Raw genomic sequence first — 25948 nt, 5'->3', positions numbered from 1 at the left:
AAATATAATGTCGCGTTCGAGTTCATCCATTGGATATTCATGCATCAGTGTTACTATTATTTTTCCTATTAACGATGTCAGATGATAAACGATGTTACAACTCGTGTGCTACGGTACGAACGATTCGAGATATTTAGCGTCTTATAGTATTACTGTTAAAGGCGTTACCGTTCAAATCACCACGTTTTGGATGCCTACCAGAGGCAGATTTCCCATTAGGTACTGTAGGAAATTGCCTAGGACGGTAAATTCTGTAGTGTTTTATTGAAAAACATCAAACGTATGAAAAAAAAAAATTGGAAAATTAATTACTTTATATTTACGAAAAATAATTGTATAACAATGGGTGCATTTTGTTAATATGTTACCGTCGGAATTCCGGGAAAAAATAAATACCCACACTGCTACACTATATAACTATTTGGATGTCAATAATTCCTATGGTGTTATTATGAAAATCTGTTTTCATTAAAATTTTATGGACATCCATTGACATTTTTTCGAATTAGATTACTTAATATAAAAGCGAAAAAAATAGTCTAAAAATTCTAACGGATTGCAGGTACATACGTTCATATGTTTAATACTTGGATTATGTGTTTTGGAAGGGTTAACATAACTTCTTCGCCTATTACAGGGGCGGCAAATTGTTGGTGCCTGTAGCCGCGAAAAAGATAAATCCGCCTCCGGGGTCCACCTTCATTGTTCGAAGATCGTTTTCACAAGGTTAGTTCCGCGCGACAAAAACATTATTGCGTGACGTCAAAATGTTCGAGAAACGTCGGGAAGACGCGCGTCGGACCAGTAATTGGTGAGGTGCTGTACGTCGCGCGTACTCTCGCACGTAACAGTGGAACAGGTCCGCGCGCACCTCGTCGGTAGATGTCGTCCGCCGCCGCGATGGCGCTTGGAGGTGCGCAACAGTGGAGGTGTACCAGCTGCCCGATCGTTATCGGCACTCACCTTGATTGCCGCCGCCCAATAAGACGATACATCTATCCCGTTGATATTATCTGTAAACCTTGGCCGCCGCCGTCATTGATTGTGTTAACACACACGCGCGACTGTCGTCCGCGGACGTACCTCTGCAACATCATTGTTCGATTATTATTATTATTATCATTATTATCATCACCATCACCGTCATCGTCATCGTCGTCGCCGCCGTAGGATTTTTAGGTTTTGTTCCGCGTCGTTTATTGCTTTTCAATCTTATTCTCAACGACGCGGCGATTGAACGGACGGCGACACGCTGCTGTTTACGGCGTTTTTTCTGTTCTCCGTCGACGTGAGATATCAGGTCGCCGCGTTGTCCGGTGTTCGAATTATCTTGTCCCGTTGTCCACGCCGTTAGGATCTCGTCCTCGTTCCGTTTCTCTACCGACCAGATTAGCAATTTTCGTCCCGGCTCAGTCCCCCGGTCCCGATCCGCCGCGACGTCACCAAATGCGCCATTCATGTCCGTGCGCCCCGCCGTCATAGCCATCATGTACTTACGTGGATCCGCAAACGTCGCTCGTCTGACCGTTTCCGCCAGATTGCCAGCCGTCGTATACCGTCGAAACTTCAGCAGCGACACTGACCTTACCAAGGTGAGTTTCACGGTCGTAGTGCCACGTTTTGCGATTCCTGCAGTAGATCTGCTGTTTCTTGCACACCGCTACAGTCTCTTCGTCCGGCCGTCATTATATTTATGATCGGTAAATCATAAGCTTCACTCGTTCTTGGGTCTACGGGTCTGTAGTGAATGGTCAATTCGGTACAGTTGTGTTTTTTCTTTCCATTGACCATTACTTATTTTGAGTATAGACACATTTCAATATGTCGTCAATGTTGTTGTACCACATTATTTTTTTGGTGTTGATTATCATTATTTTTTGAGACCGTTTTTATTTTAAAAAAACATTATTAAAATTTCCCTGAATCATATAAAATATGGTTTATATACATGGAAAATACAACTGGTTTAATGAAATGTTAATCTTAATTTAATTTTATGTCTCGATTTCAATATTGCCAATTTCAGCCATTTTGTCTCAATTTAATGACTTAATGCATAAAGAGTTGATTGGTTAAAATTTTATTTGTACTATGTATTATGATATTTAATCAAAATAAAATTAGTTAGTTTCCTTATTGCGAGTGCTTTGACATAGTTGAATTCTTAACGTTTAATGCCTTAAGCACTTAATAATTTGTATTTTCTGTGCATCATAATTAGAAGTGACAAACCTTTTTTGGGTTAAGTACCAATTTTTTCCAATCAAGGTTTAGAAAATTGTTAACGGACTCGAAGGAAATTATATTTTTTAAAGATATAAATAAAATTACAGATTTACTGCATTACATTTAGGTATTATTTTTTAGTTAGGTACATATTTTTTTTTGTAATTTTATAAATTATGTTTTATTAAATATTCTTAAATTTGGTATTATATTTAATTATATTATGCTATTTCTTAATGAATAAAGTTTTGATGTGTACTTTGTAATTTTTAGTGAAACACGAGCAGCAATTATTTCATTGGTCAAAGCATTTGTTTCCTTCGAGTTAATTAAATTTGTTATGAAGAATAAACTTTCATAAGCATTGTAGATAAATAAATTGAATGTATTAGGAATATTATCATTTGTTTTTCTGAATTTTTTTATAAATAATATAATTTTTTGTAAAATTTTTAATAATTTCAATGTTTTTGCATTTCATTGAAATTTGGTATGCGTGCTTAGCTTTCGCCACCCCTGTTATACATAAACATATAAGTGTATTAAATCCATTGTAACAATTTAACAACTTTTATACTACCATTAAATTTGTATTGAAAAAAAAAATCATTTATTCATTAATTACTAATATTTTATTTAATTTACATTTTTAAATTGCAGTAAGATTATAGCTATTGGTCCTTTATAATATAATAAAAATATTGTTCAGTTTATGAATAATGTTCAATTTTCTATTCAATTAATATTAATCAGCTCTTATTTAATCATGATTGTATTAAGTACTTATGGTAATATTTGTTTATCCAAATTATTAAATTTTATAGAGAGGTCTTGTTGTTGGTGCATATATTGACCAATCTGGGGATAACGTAAAACTTACGTCAGTTGCTGATCAAATAAACCAAGAAACTGATGGTGCAATAGTGAAAGCATTAAAAATGTAAGTATATTACATATAATAAGTTATTTTTAGTAATTCTATGAATAATAAAAAAATATAAAAAAACAAAAATAAGTGAAAAAAAAAAATAAATAAATGTTTAACATGGAGTATTGTATTTGTAATGTAAGACCGGTTTCAAATTAAAAATTCATCTTAGATGTACACAAAGTTAATATTATGTAGTCACGATTTTATTTATATTACAAATATATTAATATTCTAGACCAAGCATTTATTTAATTTTATATATAAATTATTTATTTATATATTTAATTATAAGAATGGTGAAAGTTTTTCTTCTATAATTTTACTTGATATTTTCAATTATTTGTTTTATTCTAAATTATTACACAGCTATTATATATATATATATGTGTGTATATATTTTATAGTTCACACTTCATTTTGTTAACATAATCTTATTTTGATGTATTCTTTTGCTTTATGTACCTTAATATAAGCATTAATTATCTTAAAAATTATTATAATTTGATAAAAATAACTTTAATTTGTAGTTAATTAGTTGTTATTATTATTATGAATTTATGACATTAAATATCATTTCATCTAAATAAATAAATATTTTAATACATTTTTAACCAAAAAGTATACTTTCCTAGTTTACCTATGTAAGCCAGTAATATCATTAATAACTGAACGACAGCATAGATTAAGTTTATTATATTCTGTGGTTGAACTATCATTGAAAACCTATCCGTATTTTCTATGTTTTTCATCAGTTAAATTAAATGGTTTGAAAACTTTAAATTTTTTGATATGGCAGAAGTAAAGAGTATTATTTTTGTTTATACTTTTCGTAATATTGTGAATCTACTGAATTATTGTTAGTTTATTTACTAAATTTTTACCATCTCAGTGGTGATTAAAATATTAAAAATTAGCTTACATTACAAAAAATGTATTAAGTGTAGTAATTAATTACATACTTTTTTGTATGTATTAGCTATGAATTAAATTGTATCTATCAAGTTTATAATTTTCATTAATTATTGTTTATTCATTAAACTATAGTTGTTTTAAAGTAAAACTTTGCAAACTGAAATGATAAGAGATAATTATGTACTTATTAATATGTCATAAATATTAGGCATGTTTATATAAAGATTAAATATTATTACTTTTATACTAGTATACATATAAAAAAACTTTCTCTCCTTAAATTATATTTATTTAAATTGAAATATGTTATAGATAGTTCTGTTCTTATTCTTTTTATTAAATTTCTTATTTATTTTAACAATTTCTATTTTGTGTGTGCCTTTTTTTTATAATTTCTTTTTTCTTTTCTATTTCTTTATTTAATTTGAAAGCTTTAAGTTTGGTTATAAGTTATCTACAAATTTTAAAGAAAAATCAATTTATTAGGTACTTTTTAATTATTTTTTTATTGATTAATTTTTTTTTTTATTAATTAACTTTTAATTTAAGAGCTACATTTATTATTAATACACAATCATTTTATTTTATTTTTTTTATTATACTTAGAGAAATTCTCTTTAAGATTTTGAATTTATGCCTGTATGATATATTAATATATACTAAAATAAATTATTTCTTATTGTTTCAGTTTGCGACGTACTAAAATGTATTAAAATAAAAATTAAAACAATGTCCGAGATAACAGAAGAAGAGAATTCTGGATCACGTCCAGTTAAACGCCAACATCTGGATTCAAATGAGTCTTCATTATCAAATACTACTTCATCTGATTATTCTTGTCCAGTGTGCTACGAACTAATCCATGAAGCATATATTACAAAATGTGGACATTCATTTTGTTACAGTTGTGTTTGTAGAGCTTTAGAAGCAAAATCTGCCTGTCCAAAATGTGGTAACATGTTATCCGGAGGTATTCGTGATGTATTTCCAAATTTAGCTCTTGACAAGTTGGTGAGCAAATATAAACTATTAAATCCTGGTCGTAAATTAGAAACCTCCAGTAAATTAGGTGTAGTTTCCGGGCTACGTGGATTTGTGACTGCTGAATCAAAGAAGTTAACTTTGTCTGATGTGGATGCCATGTTGGAACTTTTAACTCGCCGTAAGCGTAAACTTGAAGCAGAGTCAGCTTTGGCTCAAAACCGATTACTTTATGAGTTCCTTGAAAGGCTGTTATGCGATAAAGAATCGCAAATGCGCAGAATTAGTAGACAAGTGGAACTAGTTAAAAGAGATGTAGCTTTTGTTAAAAAAATGTTAAAAGAATGGGAAGCTAAGAAACCTGCAGCTACAGATACAGAGCATAGTTGTCCTATTGATAAATGTGATAATACTTCACCAACTCTGAATAGCTCTAATAATTGTATACCTGGTAATGTTCAACGCCGACGAATGTGTACACATTTTGATGATTTTGTTGATTGTTATTTTTCATTAAGAGCAAAAGAACTAGTATTCGGTCATAAATATTCACCTGAAGAAGATGGAAATGTTAGAGAAAAAGATCATGAAAAAGGATTGGATGAGTTTCGGGAAAACCTAGTGAAGTTTTCTAGATTTAATTCCCTCCGACCAATAGCAACACTGAATTATGGTACAGATATATTCAATAATTCAACCATAGTCTCAAGTATTGAATTTGATAAAGACGATGAATATTTTGCTATAGCTGGTGTAACCAAACGTATTAAGGTGTTTGAATATGATAGTATCTTACGAGACAGTGTGGATATTCATTATCCCTGTGTTGAAATGATATCTGGTTCAAAGATATCATGTGTGAGTTGGAATTCCTACAGAAAAAATACTGTTGCTAGCAGTGACTATGAAGGAGCTGTATGTGTATGGGATGCAGGTACTGGACAACGTACTAGGATATTTCGAGAACATGAAAAACGTTGCTGGAGTGTTGATTTTAATAAATCTGATGCAGGATTAATGGCTTCAGGATCAGACGATGCTCGTGTTAAGCTTTGGACACTTAATCAAGAAAGGTCTGTTGCTTGTCTGGAAGCAAAAGCCAATGTTTGTTGTGTTAAGTTTAATCCAGTCGGTGCATCTTATCTAGCATTTGGTTCTGCTGATCACTGTGTCCATTATTATGATTTGCGACATGCTAAACGTGCTCTTGCAATATTTAAAGGCCATAAAAAAGCTGTATCATATGTCAAGTTCTTGAATGGAAAAGAAATGGTATCTGCGTCGACTGACAGTCAATTAAAACTTTGGAATGTAGATCAAGCACATGAAGGCTGTGTACGTTCTTTTGTTGGTCATGTTAATGAAAAGAACTTTGTTGGCTTAGCAACCGATGGTGACTATATAGCTTGTGGGTCTGAAAATAATTCTCTTTACATTTACTACAAAGGGTTACAAAGAAAATTGTTTACATTTAAATTTGAAGCGACTACAGCAATATTGAGTGCAGCTGAAGAAGAAAAAGACAGGCGCAGAGATGATGACGTCAATGAATTTGTTTCAGCAGTTTGCTGGCGGCAAACATCTAATATAATAATGGCTGCTAATAGTCAAGGAATTATTAAAGTTATTGAACTTAAGTAATTTCTTGTTTAATTTCGCTATTGCTTAATGTGTATATGTTTAAATTAGTTAATTTTATTGGTTATTTTCATGTGAAATTGTATAAATTTGAACGTTAATATTTTCTCCCTGTATCATGGAATATGTGTTGAAATAGTGTGATAATTTGTGTTTATAAACTTTACCTACAAAATGTATGTTTTACTATTAATTCATTATATGGATTGTAATGTAGTAAAACCAATATTAAGAAGTGAATTTGTATTTGCTTTCATTACCTGTGTCCAATATCCTATATAGTATTTATAATAAATGCAATTTATATGTTTATTATTACTTTTATTTTAACTATTAGCTGATGATTGTAACTGTGTTGAAATATTTTTTATAGATGAATAGTTTAATATGAATAAGAGTTAACTATGAATATATATTACATATAACTATAGTACACATTTTTGTTGATTATTTTCTTGTTCCATTACTGTTAAAAAATGTTTATTTTAGTTTATGGCCGATAAAAATTCAAAATTACAGTGATAAATGTACATTTTTGTAGAGGCAAAGGTTTTTTGAAAAAAGGAAAAACTCGATTATTTTATAATGCAAGTCCTAAGTATGGAACAATTGCTCTGGTTGGGATTGGTAAAGAAGAATTGGATAACAAAGACTACGGTGATGGTGTTGATCCTAAAAAAGAAAACATTCGCAGAGCAGCAGCTAGTAATTCTTCAACAAATATTGTTAATTAATTTGAATATTGTGTTGAATGTATCCATTGTATTTTAGATGGCTGTCGTAGTCTTTCAGAATGCGGCATTCAAGACATACTTGTATCTGCAATGGGCGATTCTGAAAGTGCTGCTGAAGGTTCTATGTTGGCCACTTGGAAATTTCAAGAGTATAAGAAAAAACAAGATCCAATCCCTAAAATTTCATTGCTTGAGGAGAAAGATAGGTTTGTAGAATAATAAAAGTTTTCAGTGATCTAAAGAATTATTTTATTTGTTTACTTTACTATTATTTATTTACAATAAGATTAGTCTTGCATTGTTAATCACTGAGTTAACCATTTGGGCCAGAATGCATGATACACCATGCCAATCTATGTACAAGTGGTCTTCCATTCAATTTTTTTACAATTGTAAATAGAATAAAAATACATACTTATAATTTATGTTCAGAGTAAATGTGTACTTAATTAAGCCATTTTTTTTTTGTGATACATAGAGATGCGTGGTTATGTGGCATAATTAAATCAAATGCTCAAAATTGGTCAAGAAAACTTACTGAATCTGCTTCTAATCATATGACTCCAACTATATTTTCTAGGGTAATGTGTTATTATTTTCTTTCTTATTTCATACACTTAGTTAAACAGATAAGTATTTACTTATAAATAAATAATTATTTATAATGTAAAAATAGTTTATGATAAACTGTTTATCTAATTTTATGAAATGGTTTTAAATACATTTTTGTAACTAAATTATTAAATAATAGATATTAAGTACTGAATGAATGAAACTCAATTCTTCTTCCTTGCCTTTCTCCCAACTACTTGAGGTCGGCCACCTTTGTCCTAACCTCCTCTTTTCTTGATTTTTGACATCCTCTAGCACACACCAATTATAATTTTCAATTTTTTTCAACAATCTCTTTTTTTCATTTTCCTTTTCCTATTTTCTCTTCAATGTTAATTTTCATAACTACTCTTACTGCTTTGGTTTTCTCTCCACATTACGTACCCAAACCAATTTCAATCTATTTTCTCTCATCTTATCCACTATTGACAGTGCAAGTGATCGATAAAATGATCAAACCTATTTTATTTTCATGTTGCTTATTCAGAATAAAATGTTGTCCTTAGGAAGTACAAGAAGTACTTGGAAAGAAAGGAGTCAATGTCCTGATTCGGGATAAAAGTTGGGCTGAAAAACAAAAAATGGGTGGTCTATTGAATGTTGCCAAAGGTAGTATCGAATCTTTAGCGTTTTTGGAAATCAACTATTCAGGTGGAAACAAAAATGATAAGCCTGTAGTTTTGGTTGGTGGGTCAACATGATTTTTTTTAAGTTTTATTGAATGAACAGTAATAACTTTATCTTCACTATGTTCAACAGGAAAAGGAGTGACATTTGACAGCGGGGGTATATCAATCAAACCTTCAGCAGCTATGGGTGAGATGCGAGCCGACATGATGGGTGCTGCTAATGTAGTAGCTGCAATATCAGCTATTGCAGATTTGAAACTTCCAATCAACATTATCGGTGAGTTTTAACAAGCTTAATTGTATGTTTAATAGTTGCATTCTAATACATTTCTAGAATGCTCACACTTTTTTAAAACATAACTGGTATACTAAAACTTCTGTGTTTACATAGGACTGACACCATTGTGCGAAAACATGCCAAGTAGTAGTGCACTGAAGCCGGGGGATGTTATTGTTGCCATGAATGGTAAATCCATACAAGTAGATAACACTGATGCTGAAGGCAGGCTAATACTTGCTGATGCTCTGTGTTATGCAGCTACGTTTAATCCACAAGTGACTTTGGATCTTGCTACTCTAACAGGTAATAATACTAATCTTAATTTATCTTAATGTCAACTTTTGCTATAAATTATATGATAGTGTGTGTTTTCCTAAGAAAAAAATGAATCATATAAAATGTTGTCAATGATGTTCCATTAGGTGCGATGGCAGTTGCCATAGGTGAAGCTGCGTCCGGAGTGTTTAGTACATCAGACACTTTGTGGGCTGATCTAGAAAAAGCCGGTCATTACACAGGTGATAGAATGTGGAGGTTTCCACTATGGAATTATTATTCTTCATTATTAAAAGGTAATCTTATGAATTTAATGAAGACAATATCCATCGGCCATAATTATTACACTAAACTATTTAACTAAACTCTATGTGTTTGTGTGTGTTTTCCCCATCACAGGTTATTCTGGTTTTGATTTGTGTAATATAGGAAAAGGCAAAGGTGGCGGTGCTTGTACAGCTGCAGCATTTTTAAAGGTCTGTTAATTGAATTTAAAAAATTATGATGAACGGAAACTGTGTTTATTAATATAATTATATTATTTGACTACAGCAATTTGCACCACATGGTAATTGGATTCACCTGGATATAGCTGGAGTGATGAAATCGAGTGGCGAAAGTGATTCATATATTTCAAGTGGTATGTCTGGTAAACCAACCAGAGCATTAGTACAGTTCATTTCAAATCTTTCTAAAAGGAGTTAACTGCCAAAGCATTTATTGCTAACAGTATTGATTAAATATAAAGTATGATATGTAATAAAATAATAAATAATAAATTATTTATGTATTTGTATATTTAATCAATGCTATTTTAGTTATTAAAAAGTATAAAGTACCAATGATATTTTTAATTGTTATCAATATTAAAAACACTTTCACAATTCTTGTTTGTCTTAGTTAAATTACGAATACTTAGGAAAATTTACTTTTTCATCTAAGCCGTACAAATTGTTGTTAAATTATATATATATTTATATATATTGAGTTATGTATACGGTTATCAATAGAGTAACAATTTGTAACTAATAGTGATACCTGTTTGTTAAACACACCCAGAGTCAATAACGTATGAATTAGCATTATTATTAACGTAAACTTATTATTTGTTGCAATGGTATTTTAGTCCACCAAGTTCATTCAGAATAGTTTATATTTAATTAAGTTCAAATTAGTTTATTTATTTTTTATGTATTATTTAGTGACATGAGTACACATGTTTGCATATTATATTTTCACCGAACTAATTTTAAAAAATTTAAAATATTTATATTTTGCTAATAAGTCTCATTTTTTATGGAAAATCTGACAGAGGATTAAAAAATAAAATAAACAAATATAAAACAATATAAAAATAAATATAAATAGTAACAATAAAAAAAAAAAAGTATAATATTGCACAAACATATGCTTGTCTTCAAATGTAACAAAATTAACAGTAATTGTCTAGACACAATTTAGATTCTTATAAAATAGTATTAAGAGTGCATTTATTTGATTAATTAGGATTAATCAGGGTAGTTTTTTTAATACAGTTTAGTTCTTTAGTTTCTATAAAATTTGTTCTGATGGTTCGATCCTTGTAATTTTTAAACAGTTGAATATAGGCAACTTGTGTTGCATGCGTGCGTGAACGCCTTGAAAGTGCTTGCGGAGTAAACTACCTCTAGTGTGTGCAATCACATCGATCCTTTTCTCGTATGCCACTCCAGTTAGTATAAAAGATTTTCCCAAATATAACTTTAGATCAATAATCGGAGAAATAAAATACGTTTTCTTAAATAAGAAAATATCGATTACGACCATGATTGATCATTGACATTATTTCACTTAGTACTACTCGGTGTTGGTATCAGCATCGCCTGATGGGGACCATTTTGTAATTTGAAAATTTGTACCGAATGTACCGATGGAACGACTATGGAACGATTAATGTACTCGTTCTTACTCATTCCATCTATGTAATCCGTTACATTGTACCGAATACAGCGGTAACGATTCACCACTATTTCACTATTTCAATCGTATTAAAATATTTACAGCTGTGCGTTCGTGTGTGCTCGTGTTGTAATTCGCGTTTTTTTTATTTTATTTTTTTTTCATAATGCCGAAAGATAAATCTTCGTTATCGAGACGTCTTCGTAATTATGTGCATGAATTCGGGGAGAATATTTTTTCAACCGATGGTCAAATCATACTGTGCAAATTATGTGCAGTAAAAGTTTCCCACGATAAACGGTATTCAATTATACAATATATTAATACTGAATAACATTTAAAATCTGTGAATTTACAACAGAATAAACAACGCAATTTTTAAAGTTTATTCACTAATAATAAGACACTGAAAAATGAAATGAAATTCATTTTCTGCAGATTTATGCGGAGCACTGGTTTCGGCAAATTATTTATTATGCATATTTTTTTATTTTTTGTGCATATTTTAACATTTTAGTGTATATACTTATGTATATTTAGAGGTTTTTTTAGGGCATATTTGGTTAGTTTTAAATTCATATAAATCCGTGCTCTAGTAACAACGCTATATGTATTGTATGTACTACATGTAACTTATGTCATTTCCGAGTTTATCAAAAATGCGTGTTATTGAATAAATATCTGAGGTATTATTCTGGCTAGATTGTTCATGCACATTAAAAACGATTATATTTTTAGAACGATTTTGACGGTTGACAAACTCAGCAAACATGTCCTGAATAGTGTTGGACTTTGGAGCAGTTGATTCTAACAGATCGACACGATTTTTGATAGCAGTCAAATCATTACGAAGAACACTATTTTCATTTTTGATATATGATAATTAAGAGAAGATCCATGGAATTTTTTGTCAAAAGAATTAAGTTTTTCATTTTGCTCATTGATCAGATCATCAAGTTTGGTTTGCTCCATGCGTAGGTTATCGAGATGACTGATAGTTAATTTTAAGTCGGGTTTGGTTGTAGAGAGTGAAGAAAGAGGCTTAGCAGAGTTACCGGCAACAGAAATAGTATTTTTAAAAATTTTTTTGCACAGGCAACACAAGACCATGATTTATTCAAAGTATTTAAATATTCGATGTTATTTTGTTTCAACGAATAACAAATAAGGTGGTATAATCTAGAGCAGGAAGAACACGTAAATCAGTCGTTTTGACCGCATTTAAAGCTTACGGCACAAGTATCACATAAACCCATGTTATGTAATTGATATAGCGGTTATAAGTAATTACTGGTAAATATTTATAGAAACGCGTAGCACGAATAAATGGAGATAACACATGTGCGTACACTACGTTTTTTATTAAATAATACATTTATTTTTACGATTTGAATTATTTATAACATTTTAAATATTTAATAATTAAAAAAATACAACGGAATTTTTAAAAATATTGCCTTTAATCAAAGTCTGTCAAATCAATAGATGTATTACTATCATAAAATAAATAATAAAAACAGTTTCATATAATTCAAAGCAAAAACGTCATTATCAATAAAACTAACAAATTTATTGCAAGTAGTAAATCTTACTTATTTTATCTGTTCAAACACGGGTATCTAATTTTTTCGCCCTGTTATCAAATTCAACGGCCAACCATATTCTGGTCTTTATTTCGAAAAAATATGCTTTCCACCATGCAATTCAGATTGTTGACAAATATCCGAAATCGTCGAACGATGAGCCACATGGCATTCAGGAGACCGTACCCAATGTCGGAATGGCTACTTTTAACGACCGAGTTTCGGGTGAGATTTTTTCTTATGATACAGCAAGGCTGTTCCAATTCGATACTATGTACTCGTACTGTTTGAACGGGACCCGATCACGGGCCATCTGATCTTGTGCCTGTATAATGACTGCACGAAAGCCGACATTTGCAAAACGAAATGGCAACACATGACGACCGTTATTGGGCGGGATCTGAAGTTCCACGAAGAGAAGAGGCGTAATTGTAATTACGCGCGACTTATCATCATCCAGCAGTTGGATGCAAACGTACAGTTTACTACGATCCGGGATAATCCCTGGTCGCTCTACTCGGAGGATAACAACAAACCGACCGCGTTTACGATGCCCTTTGCGTTGGTGAACATTAGCAGAAGCTTGATGTACATGGTCAACGACGATCATCTGCCTTTCATCAATGGCTATAAGATTTCCCGCATCGCACTGCGCCATACCAACATCTCAGTGTTCGGTGCAATGCAATGCGGGAAATCTTTATACAGTGCCGCAGCTACACTAATTTGGAACCGAAACCGTAACTATAATCAATTGTAACGAAACTATTTCGAATTTCGATTATATAGGCCGCAAAAAGAATTGCGCAAAAATTTATAAAACAAAATCAATCAATGTAATCAATGTTCAATCTTCATTAATAATTATAATTACAAAATGGTTTTATTTTCTCGCATTCTACATATTTTTAAATATTATCATTGGGCCCTATTGTGGCCTGGAGACATGGGCCCGCGGGTTTGATACACTCGCAGCACACTCGGTCATTGCGGTACTACATTTATACCTCGGTTTATACGACATACTTAGACATTTCTACGCGCAATTCTATAAAAAATGTATTCAAAATAAAAAAAAAATAATACTGAATTTGGTAAAAAAGATCCTTTTAATAAAGGTATACATTTTTGCATGCAATATGATATTCCTATTAGACATTTTTATAACTATAATCATCACAAAAAGTATGTAAAGTACAAGATAAATTTTTTTTTGTAAACACCTATATATATATTCATATATTATAAATTACAATGTATTCCAACTTGTTAAATTTTATTTGTTTTTATTACTTTTTAGTTATTTTTTAATTGATTATAAGGATATACCTACTCATGTAATTATTATTATTATTATTTTATTTATATAATCTCACATCTTAGTAAGAACTGTTGTCTCCTTCACAAGTCTAGGCTTTCGAAGACAATAATTTTTCATTTTTATAATTTATTGTAATGTATAATATTTTTAACATGCAATAAATATTATTATTATTAATATTATTGTTATTATTATTTCATTGTTCCGTGCCGGATTAAACTTTCAATGGTCACTAAGACGGATGTGTTTAAATCATAGACATATTAATATTAATCATCTTAATATCATCTTAACATATTAATATGTCTATGGTTTAAATGAAGATGATCCAGCAGTTAAATATAAATTTTAACACCAATCAATCGCATTCCATAAATCCTTAAAATTGGATTCACTAAAAATTAAATTAAATAATTTAAAAAAAAATGTCAACTTTTTATCGAATTTCGCGAACCCACATGTATCCATTTTGTATAAATATTATATCAAATGTACTGTTACTTACCGTTTCAGGTTGTATAACATAACATTATCCTGATTTTGTGTTATAGTTAAATATTATTATTACATTTTATTTGTCTTTAAATACCGCAACCGCAGGAGTGTAACATTATAATATTACCCATAAGAAAAAGGAGTTACCTTTTAAATATTAACAACGATGTGTAACACAGTTAAAATGGTTGGTATTTTAGATTTTGCTAATGTTGGGATTTTAAAAATATGTAAAATAATTTAATAAAAACATACCATAAAATAGAGAATAGAACCGCAACACACTTTTTAATTTCGTACTATATACTTAACATTTCGTATTTTACAAAATGTGTCGTTTTCAGTGGCGTATCCATGGGGGAGTCAAAACCCTCCCCATCATGAACCTGTACCTGAGATAGTAAATAACTTATATAGTATAATTTATGTATACTTTTTGCCCGAATGGGCGTTAAAAAATAATGATAATAATAATAATATGAAACAGTTAAATATTAACAGGACAATTGAAGTTAATATAAAAGAAGTATTAGATGAATTGGCAAAAATAAAAAGAAAAATTCACATAGTATTGTAATTAGGTGATAACTATTTTAACCCCGGAAATTCGAATATATATTATGTATTTTATTAATGTTTAATATTTTGTATTTGTTTAAACACAATAAATTGATTAATTTCATTGTTTCAACATGTGCTATATATTAGAAATACATAGTCAATCATGAATGACAATCGTTTGATAAATTATTCACTTTTAGGTTAAAGATAAAAACAAATTCCACCAACTAAATCTATCGTAGTCTATGCTCTATTGTAAATGTACATATAAATTTTCCTGAAAAATGGAAAAAGCTTGCATTGCAATTATTGTTGCTTTGGCTATAGATAATTCAGATGAAGGAAGGAAACGAAAGAAAAAACAAAGAATATGTCCAAAAGAATGGTTTTTAAAAGGAACCAAATATACATATCATAACCTACTAGATGAACTTTTATTGACATCAAATGAAGATTATGGAAATTTTCTTTGAATGGACCATTCAACATTTATGGAATCATTAGAAAAGTTAAACATTATATCAAAAAAAAAAAAGATAAAAATAAGAGAAGTGCTATTACTGCAAATCAAAAACTTTCAACTACTTTAAGGTATTTAGCTATTGGTCAAAGGTTTGAAGATTTAAAATTTACCACAGTAATAGTTCCTCAAACATTGAGTTATATTATTATTGAAACCTGTGAAGCTCTAGTTACTGTACTCAAAGATTGAGATTGATAAAAATCACTTTATAATGGTAGCATTTGAACAGTTCTTTTTTTTAATTATAACTAAATATATTTAGAACATAATATTTATAAATATTTTTATAAAATGACAAATATGCTGTTTCAAGGAACTAAATAATAGCAAAATGGAATATTATATTCTTTTTAATATCTATGAAGTAAAAAAAAAAAAAAAAAATGCTCAAATCTGTGTCTATAATATATACACAGAGTTGAGTGTTTTTTTTTTACATATTACGTAAAATTATTAAAAAATAAAAAGAAAAAATATAACTGTTGTAAATATCTTTAATTATTATTATATCATTGTAGATATCTGAAAAAACATTATTAGAGGTTAATTTAAAAAACACACGAGTTTTTACATCCACGTTGAACCTCGTCTTGTAACATTTTATGAAATCAAAACTTAAACTCATCAATACAGGCACGTAGTCAGAAAATATTCACAAGGTGGGCCAATTTTAGATGTGTCCTCTCCTTCCCGACTTTTTTATATTATAAAAGGTAATTATCAACCAGTGGCGTGCGGTCAGGACAAGCTAGGTAAGCGGCGCATGCCCAACCAAAAAGGAAAAAATAAAAAGATTAATATTTCTGATGTTAAATGACAATTTGTTTACATTAAAACATTAAAATTACAAATATTTATTAATTCTTATTTTTGTGTTCAATTTAAAAAAAATGTATCAGATTTTGAAAAAAATTAAATGATTTTTTTTTGTATAGGCAATTTCTCTACAGAAGCGTTAGTATTTTAGATTGCCTTTCTTATATAGTTATTTATAGGAATGACCAGTTGTGGTAGAAGGGGATATACACGTTTTTACGTGATGGATGAAAGCGCTATGCCGAGCGCTTATCGATATTTTTAAAAACGAAATTCCAATATTCTTACAATGCATATCGGATTATTTTTGTTTTCAATATCCATATTATAAGTTATAACTATACTACTTATATTATACTATACTATACTTATGATAAATAAATTATTTTGTCGTCAACCGTCAACCGTCAACGTGTCCACAAGTCTTCATAGTTAATTTTTTGTTGAACAAAAATTTTTAATGTAAGTATATTAAATTCCTATTGCATAATTTTATGGAATTAGTATAGATAATTAATATTTAAATAAATAAAATTATTATAATTAAGAGGAATCAAATTATATTCGTTGTTTATATTTGTTTTTATAGATAATGAATACTGATTCAAACAATTGATTAATCAAGCATCTTTTGGAAAATGAATTTAATTTAAAAAATGTTGATGAAAAATTAACAATTGTAAAAAATGGTCAACCATGTCCGAAAATTTCAAAATTGACATCTTATCTTAAAGAAAAAAACAAAGTTTACATTTGTCATTTTAATATTTCTAATTATTTTAATACTTCATGGTTGGCTGGTAGTGCAAAATTAAATAAAATGTTCTGTTGGCCTTGTGTTTTATTCACCAGGGAAAAAAATGTTTGGTCTCATAGTGGTTTTGTTAATTTCAATAATTTAATAAATGGTATTCAAAAACATGAAAGATCTCAAACACATATTTCTTCAGTTTTAAAATTAAAAAAGTTTGGAAAATCTAGAATTGATTTGCAGCTTGATGAACAAAAACGTTTAGATGTAATACGCTATAATGAATTGGTAAAAAAAAATAAAGACGTTTTAAAACGTTTTATTGATTGTGTTTGTTTTTTGGCGATCCATGAATTACCATTTAATGGTCACAATGAAAGAGTTGATTCTTTCAATCAAGGAAATTTCCTCGGTTGTTTAAATTTATTATCATCTTATGATTCTATTTTAAACGTGCATTTAGAAACATCAAAAATATTCCGTGGTACATCCAATAGAATTCAAAATGATCTTATTTGCTCAATTAGCAACATCATATCAACGTCCATTGAATCAGAAATAAAAAATTATAATTTTGTTACAATATTATTAGATGAAACTTCAGACATAACAAATCTGTCTCAAGTATCAACAACTTTAAGGTATGTCCAGCATGAAACTGGGGAAGCACATGAACGTTTTACCTCATTTGTCAACGTTAGTGCTGATAGAGCAGCAGACGGTTTATTAAAACACGTAGTTGATATAGTTAATAGGTATGAATTAAAACATAAATTAGTAGCTCAAACTTAAGACGGAGCGGCCGTTATGAGTGGTCATGTTGGAGGACTACAAGTTAAAGTAAAGGAGCCCTACCCAAAAGCATTGTTTGTCCATTGTTTTAGTCATTCATTAAATCTTGTATTTTCACAATCAGCATCAAATATAAAAGACTGTAAGATTTTTTTTCAAACACTAACTGGTATGGCATCATTTTTTACTAAATCTTCTAAACGTACACATGCTTTATCTAATTTTACAAGAAAAAAAATGCCAAAAAATGCGCCGACTAGATGGAATTTTTCTTCTAGCTTAGTAAATACGGTTCACGAATACAATTCATATTTCAACACGTATTAGATAATTCCAATGATTGGGGTAATGAAGCGATAGTATTATCTCAAGGGTTCATCAATTTTTTGGATAGTCGACAAACATACTTTTTGCTAATAGTATTTAGTATAATATTTAGTTTGACTGATATTTTATATGAAGTGTTACAAACTAAACGTTTAGATATTTTATATTGTGAGAAAAAAAATTGAAGAAACTAAATGTCAACTACAAAATTATTGGTTAAATCTATTTGAAAAATTATGGGAAACAGTTTTATTAAAGGCGATTTTGAGCTACAGCGTAAAATTCGTGACCAGAAAACATTTTACAAAGTACTTTTTAATGAAATAATTGATATCATATTGACAAATTTGCAAGCACGATTTGGTTCTTTAAATAAATTTGAATTTTTGTCATTAGTTGACCCAAGTAAATATTCAAACTACACGAACGAATTTCCAAACTCTGCTCTAGAAAACTTGCGAGAGTCAATTTTCGAAGAAATATTTGATTTTATTAGATTACGAAACGAATTAATTGTATTATACACATCTGAAGAATTTTTAAATATTAATCCATATGATTTAGTCAAAAAAATTAAGATAAATGATTTAATATCAACGTTCCAAGAAGTATTTAAACTCAGTCAATTAATTTTAACTATTCCTAGTACAACAGATTCAGTTGAACGTTCTTTTTCGGTATTAAAACGAATCAAATCGTATCAAAGATCTACACAAGGTCAAGAAAGACTTAGTTCATTATCATTAATTTCAATCGAAAAGGAACTCCTGCACAAAGAAAAAAATCATCCAGAATTTTATGATAAAGTTATTAACGAATTTTTAAAACATGAAAGACGAATGGATTTTATCTATAAATAAATTTTAGATTGTAATTTTTATTTTTTATCAATAAAATACCTTTTTTTTTGTTTTAATTTGAAATTTTATTTTAGCGCTTACCCAAGATAAAATATTACCGCACGCCACTGTTATCAACGTATTATTACTACAAATATATAAGTATATAACCTAATCATACAATATTTTATCATTTTGCTTTTCTCTTTATAACTTTAGTTTTCTTTTGGAACATCCATTGAGAGGTGCCATTTTAAAATTAATTTAAATATTAAATATATAAGATAAAATATATAAATACTATAAATTGTAAAAATATTAATGCAGATGACGTTGGCATAAGTGCGGCATGCACTGAATGTGAATGTAAGTGTCCAATCGGCGACCATAATATAATTCTATATTTCTATATGAATCAATATAATGACAATACGCTCAAAGTATTTTAAAAATAGACATACAAGTATAGATACAGTAGTTACTGTTTAGATAAGATAAGAACAACGTGATATTGTAGTATAGTGCCGGCATTTAGCTATAAATAGCAATTATTTCCTAATCGATCGTTTAAATTTAGTTACAAATTACATTACTTATATTAGATAATAATTAAAACTCGATGTATTTGGTTTTTTGCGTCATATTTAGGCAATATTAAAAATTTGGTAAAAATGAAAAGCCATCATATAATAATGGGCCCCTCTGAATACTTTAGGTAGGCCGAACACATATTAAGGGTGGCCAGGCACACCCTAGCCTTCCCTTAGCTACGTGCCTGCATCAATAATTCTTATTTCTTTTTGTTTTTCACTAAGCATATGCTCTATTTTTCACACGTAATAATTTAACATAAGGTTATTTAAAAGTAAATATTGTATTTTCATGAATTATCCGATACGACTGATTAATTTTGAACGAATAAAGTGTTGACGAATATCCATTATCATTGCATATTCGATACTACACTATTATATGATTTAAAAATTTCAAGGTCGCCATCGGTAGGTAGTTATAACATTTTATCTATACGGACTCAATTCAAAGATATTAAGATAATAAGCTGGACTCAATTCAATTACATAAAAGTAGCACGGACTCAATTCAATATTACCGTTTTATTCAACGATCTAAAAATCCAGATGAATAGTTATGAATTTATAGTCGGGGCTGGAACCGAACCCAAAAGAACTGGTTCTGGAACCCAAGAACTCTTAACGTATTGGGAACGGGAACCGAATTTTTACATATTCAATGAACCAGAACCCTCATTATAAAATTTAAAATATCGGATATAACAAATATTATTAATTATGTTTTTATTCTCAACATTTCAAAGCATAAATAAATGTCAGAGATATAATATTTTTAAAAATGTTATTTTTAATCTTAATTTTTAATATTATGTACAGACAGACGGACGACTAAATGCTAAACCGGTTAATACTCCAAATTCACCAATACGAGGTTTATTTCAGTGGTGAATTAGGCAAAATATTGTGTATAGTTAAAACTTAATTTAATTTATACATATTACTGTTCTTAAACAAGTACAAGCTGTTTTTGACCAAATAAATTATTATTATTTATTATTATAAATACAAATTTGAATCACAACATAATGAGTTCAAAAATGAAATTTTATTTTTTTATTTTGCATATTTTCTCATATTATAAAATACTATTTTCAGGCTTTATTATAATGCTATAATATTATATATTACTATATAGCTGTTAGAAAAAACGTATTGCGATATATGTATAAATTAGCTGAAGAGTGATATTTTGAGACATTTATTTTCATATATGTAATTTTTAAACATGTATCGAAAAATACTACGGAATAAATTTAAAATTTTTTTATTTTGAACCCTATAATACCGGAACCCTGAACTCAAATCCGAACCTTTTAATAAAATAATTGAGAACCGGAACCGAAGAACTTGAAGATACCAGTCTCTGATTTATAGTGTTTGCTCTAAAGACCAGAGTGGGATCCTCAAATGTATGTAGGCCCGGGACCATCGAGAAATAAGTGCATTGCATCACTTGGTACCCAACGTGGGCGCCACTGCGTATATGCGTATTGTATTATGTTATTGTCGACTCAATCGACAATTTATATCATAAATAAAATCAACAGTAATATATTTCAAAACTAGATTATTATTTACTTTTTGAAATGTTTGAGAAATAATGAAAAAGATAATGATTATAATTTACGAGTAAAAGTCTGCTCGAAGCGGAAGTCCTCGTACGGGCCGTGAATAAATAATCTCTGATGATACATTTTCGATGAAAAATGTTATCAATTTTGGTTCTACTTGGAAACCGTTCATCCATTCGAGTAAATATTTTTGAAAAAAAAAACCATTTTACATAATGTTTACCTAAATATTAGTTTTTGATATAGCGTTACATGGATAAATGAAGATGATCCGTTGCTGTATTGTCCAATCGACGTCGAGTTTCGAGTCAATTGTTCGTCGCAGCTACTGGTCTCGTTGTGATTCACGTTCAATGTCATTAACGACAGCACTCGGACAGTGCGTTTGAAGCCGTCCAGGTCGTCCGGAGTCAATCACCATCGTTACCGTTGTCCCGTTAAGTTGTCAGTGTTGTAAGTTGTGTATTTAGCATTAGTCGTCCGATTTGTCAGTGAGTTCTGTGCATAGGTGCAACTAAGGGGGCGAAATAGGGTTTTTACCACCCCTGAGTTCAAATGTAGCACTTCTGTTTTTTTTTTCAGATCTATATAATCTATAACTACAGTGAAATACCATTTAATTTTATTTTCAACGATTTCAGCACCCCCAATATTTGAGCTCTAGTTGAGTCCATGGTTCTGTGGTCATTACACCATACCGATAGGATCGCAGTCTTCCCTACCCTCATTATTTAAATTATATTTCCATCGTTCCGCGTCGTGGCCGCCACCTATCTTGATTGGGTGTTAGATTGCCTATCTCGCATAAAAAGGGGCGCTCCGAGTGGTGGCCTAATCAGACCGATTTCGAGTGCGATTGTTATTTAAGTTAAAATCGTTATTGCGTCACCTTGTGACTGGTCCCTTGCACCATCGTTGTCACACTGACAGATAATTTAACGAGTAAACAAAAAAAGTTGTTCATTATAAAAACGAGTTACTTTTACATTTGTGCGATGAACGAATTAAATGTTTTGTTCCTGAAAACCAAAACAGTTTTTGATTATGTGAATCAACCGAAATAAAAAATAATAAAAATTGTTTGCAATCAAAACTACGAAGATTTATTTTTTTTTACTTCCCGTTTTGGAACAAAGAAAAATATACGGTCACCGTAAAGGAAAGTATCACGAGGTGTAGTAATGTCGGGGAAGGACGGAAAATAGGTAATAGGTCTTTTACGAATCATCGAGTCGTTATGAATTGCAATACTTGAAAGTCTGAAATAGAACTGATGTCTCGCGTACGTCTCGTTGTTCGCGTTATTCGTATTTGTTCATTATATAGAGTGTAGTACACATGTCTATGTCGTGAATTGTCAATTTTTGTTGGTGTAATAATTTCATCGTAACATTCATAAGTACAAATTATTATTATTTTTGTATTACGCTATGTCCCAGCTAGTGCGTTTTTAGTGTGTGCAAAGCACACTGTGTACGTACCACAAATCATAAGCGGAAATTTGGTGAAATTTGTGGGGGGGCTGAGCATTATTTGCTTATTATACTTATTGATACCATTGTGCGCAATTATTTATTTCAACAAGTAAATTTGCGAGTTTGACATTTTGACATATTTAATCAACAATTTAAACAAAATTTAAATTAATTAATAAATTAATATATAATAAATAAATTAATTAATAATTTAACAATTAGGTGCCTTATCTTAAATATTTTTGGAGTAAGTATTCTAAACAAAAATTATTAATTAATTAAATTAAACAACCTATACGGGTATTATTACATATTATTAATATTACATTAATTGCGATCGTTCCAAGTCATGACAAAAAGTTTGTAAAATCTTACAAATTTGATTCAATTTTTATCACAGAATATTTTTTTTTAATTCAGTTATTAAAAATTAATTTTACAATTATAATAATTATTGTATTTTTAGTCACTTAATAATTTTTAGGGCTAGGGGGGCTAAGACCTGTACTTTATATTTTTGGGGGACTTAGTCCCCTCAAGCCCCTCCCCCCCGATTTCCGCCTATGCCACAAACACAAATGCAGAATACAAAATTGTTTTTTGTCGCATTCGATATGCCCGCATTAACTAGGAGTAGGACATAGTGTTAATATTTTTAATCTTAATAGATATTATAATTTATAAGCTTCATACACATATAAAATAACCTCCTCTTCCCCGAAAATAAATCGTAGTTACACCGTTGCTTGAAATTAACATAATGATAGTTTGGTCTAAAAAATTGTTGCACAGTTGTATAAGAAATTGATATTTTATTACATAGGCAGGTAACAAAAAATATAAATATTTCATTAGTGTAGGGGGGCTCAGCCTCTCCACCACCCTCCACCAATGAAAAATAATATTTTTCCTTGACTATTTAACACCTGTATTAACCAATATTAACCCGAATTATAACGGTTATTAACACCTAAACGTTTGTTTAAATGTTGTATTGCGGTGTTTGAACACCTGAATATATTCAACACCCGAAACCCGAAAAAATTATTCGGGTGCAAAGCCTTGATTTTCAGCGTAACAACTTTTTTCAAGTTTCCAAACTGCTTATAAATGTGTGTAATATGAACTGGCAAACCATCTTGAAAACTTAGTGTTTTATTATTTGAAGAAAATAAAATCATATTTTTAAAGCCCAGAGTTCACGAACTGTGCACTCTTTAAAAATTCTGTTATAGTTGGGCGCTATGAAGATAGTGTGATTCACATTGTGCATGCACATCAACGAACGTTATTCAAATAAAACCACTACGTCTTAAGTTGTTAGGTTTTTCTGTTTACATTTTTTTATTTGAATCAATAACCAGTGTTGCGATTATAAAATATCGATTGATAATCATTAAAGCTTAACCCTAAGAACGGTAAGATTATCTTCAAATAAATATATTTTCTTGTCCCTCCGTCTCACTCGCTGCTTCAAATAATTAGTTATCTCTTTGATACGTCATAGTCTTATTGATTGTATTCCTTTTTATCGTACGAGTTCGTTTATCCATAATGATCATCCCTTTCTACAAGGTACGAGTGCAAGTACAGTAAAGTAATAATAATTTTTAATAAGTCACTTCGGACGCATTAGAAATAAATTATACTATAATATGAATAGTACTATAGTATGTTATAAAATTCTCCAACTGTACGAACATTTTTTGAAACGTTGTCATCAGACATCATTACACCGGCTATGGAATGTACAGTAAAAGTAGATAAAGTATTTTATAATACGATAATATAACAGCGACTGTTGGACGTCTGGGAATTATTATTAATTTTCACTTAAGAGTCTAAATTATACTATTGTTTCTAGTTACTATTTGAGTGTGTAGAAAATGTATTTAAAAAACTATACCATTGCTATTATAGACGAACAATGATTCGATACGTTTTTAATGAAATATTATAACACCCTTCTTGTTGTTCGTCTGTTTGTCTGTTTATTTTTAAAAAAATACAACAACGTGGCTCAACGAATTCTACTTATTTTTATCATTTCCGTTGCATGTGCATACAATGCTAATAGATTTTTCATTTTACATGTACTTCAACCAGTCTCATCCGCGAACACTTACTATTATTATTACACGTTTCCGTAGGTTTACACGAGTTCTAAGAGTAGCAATTTCAGTATCGGTTACTGACCATCAAATTGATTAAAATTTGGAAGCAGCATACGAGTGATGTAAAATATGTTAGTAACGTTACAATCAAAACAAAAAAATCATTTTGCAATGTCATTTTTCCATACAGCAACCCCAAAACATTGTACTATTATTAACATTTACTGAACGGGGCGTAGAGATAATTGAATGGATTCTAATCAAAAGTAAACGAGATGAATATCTTCCTTTAAATAAAAAAATGGACCATGCAGAGCTCTAGAGGTGATTTTTACATCATTTATACGTGTTGTTTTACTGTACGATTGTTACATAATGTACTTAGTTTTTCCGCTCTCCAACTGTATTTCGATAAAATTATATGTATCTAATACAGTGCTTCTCAACCTTTTTTAAACTGCCGCCCCCCTAAGAAGCAAAATGTTTTTCAACGCCCCCCCCCCATCCTTCACATCATTAAAATAAAAATAAAAATAGTATACATGAAATGTTTATAATTGAATAATAAATAATATAGATATAAATGTAAACATAATAAAAATAAAATTTAAAATTTAAATGTTTTGAAATGTATTGATCAATGATATGCATGGTGATTCAAAGCCAATTTCTTACGTATAGTTCAAAATGTGTGAGATGAAGCCGTAAGTCTCCTCTTTTGACGATGTCTAGTCGATTTCTTTTTTTCGTTATTAGATAATAATGCACTGCCTCTGATATATGTAGTTTATATTTCATAATCACGAATTTATTTTAGAAATTGATGAACGGAAAAAAATTACAGATAAATCTTGGTACGTTGCATTGAACAGAAAAAAAGTTCACCGCCTCTTAATCGCCCTAAATGAGCTCACCACCATCTAATCGTCCGAAACGAGCTCACCACCCTTCGGTACTCCTTCATCGCCCACCAGGAGGCGATATCGCTCCCGTTGAGAAGCACTGATCTAATATATACAATGTGCATTGT

General features: G+C 30.0%; 1 protein-coding gene across 2 annotated transcripts; it reads left to right on the top strand.

Annotated features, from left to right (window-relative positions):
* Window positions 1–1015: 1015 nt before the first annotated feature.
* LOC112689745 (E3 ubiquitin-protein ligase COP1-like) lies at window positions 1016–10022 on the top strand. 2 transcript variants are annotated; one of them, XM_025563577.1, is made up of 11 exons: window positions 1016–1592; window positions 3051–3166; window positions 7230–7393; window positions 7460–7628; window positions 7901–8003; window positions 8541–8721; window positions 8794–8940; window positions 9055–9246; window positions 9366–9515; window positions 9619–9695; window positions 9772–10022. In XM_025563577.1, exons 1-11 carry the CDS (start codon window positions 1458–1460, stop codon window positions 9922–9924), a joined length of 1587 nt encoding a protein of 528 aa, XP_025419362.1. In that variant the 5' UTR covers window positions 1016–1457; the 3' UTR covers window positions 9925–10022. The 2 variants fall into 2 exon arrangements, with proteins under 2 accessions (XP_025419362.1, XP_025419361.1); XM_025563576.1 differs by lacking the exons at window positions 1016–1592; window positions 7230–7393; window positions 7460–7628; ... (5 more) ...; window positions 9619–9695; window positions 9772–10022 and adding an exon at window positions 4758–7000 and having other exon boundaries at window positions 3077–3166.
* The last annotated feature ends 15926 nt before the right edge of the window (window positions 10023–25948 follow it).

The sequence above is a fragment of the Sipha flava genome, unplaced genomic scaffold (assembly GCF_003268045.1).
Source record: "Sipha flava isolate LNK unplaced genomic scaffold, YSA_version1 46_pilon_pilon, whole genome shotgun sequence".
Taxonomy (NCBI): Eukaryota; Metazoa; Arthropoda; class Insecta; order Hemiptera; family Aphididae; genus Sipha; species Sipha flava.
This window is presented reverse-complemented; position numbering and strand designations above follow the sequence as displayed.

Bases quoted from the DNA above. Each gene is read 5' to 3' on its own strand.
- LOC112689745 (XM_025563576.1), top strand. From the start codon at position 4,799: ATGTCCGAGATAACAGAAGAAGAGAATTCTGGATCACGTCCAGTTAAA.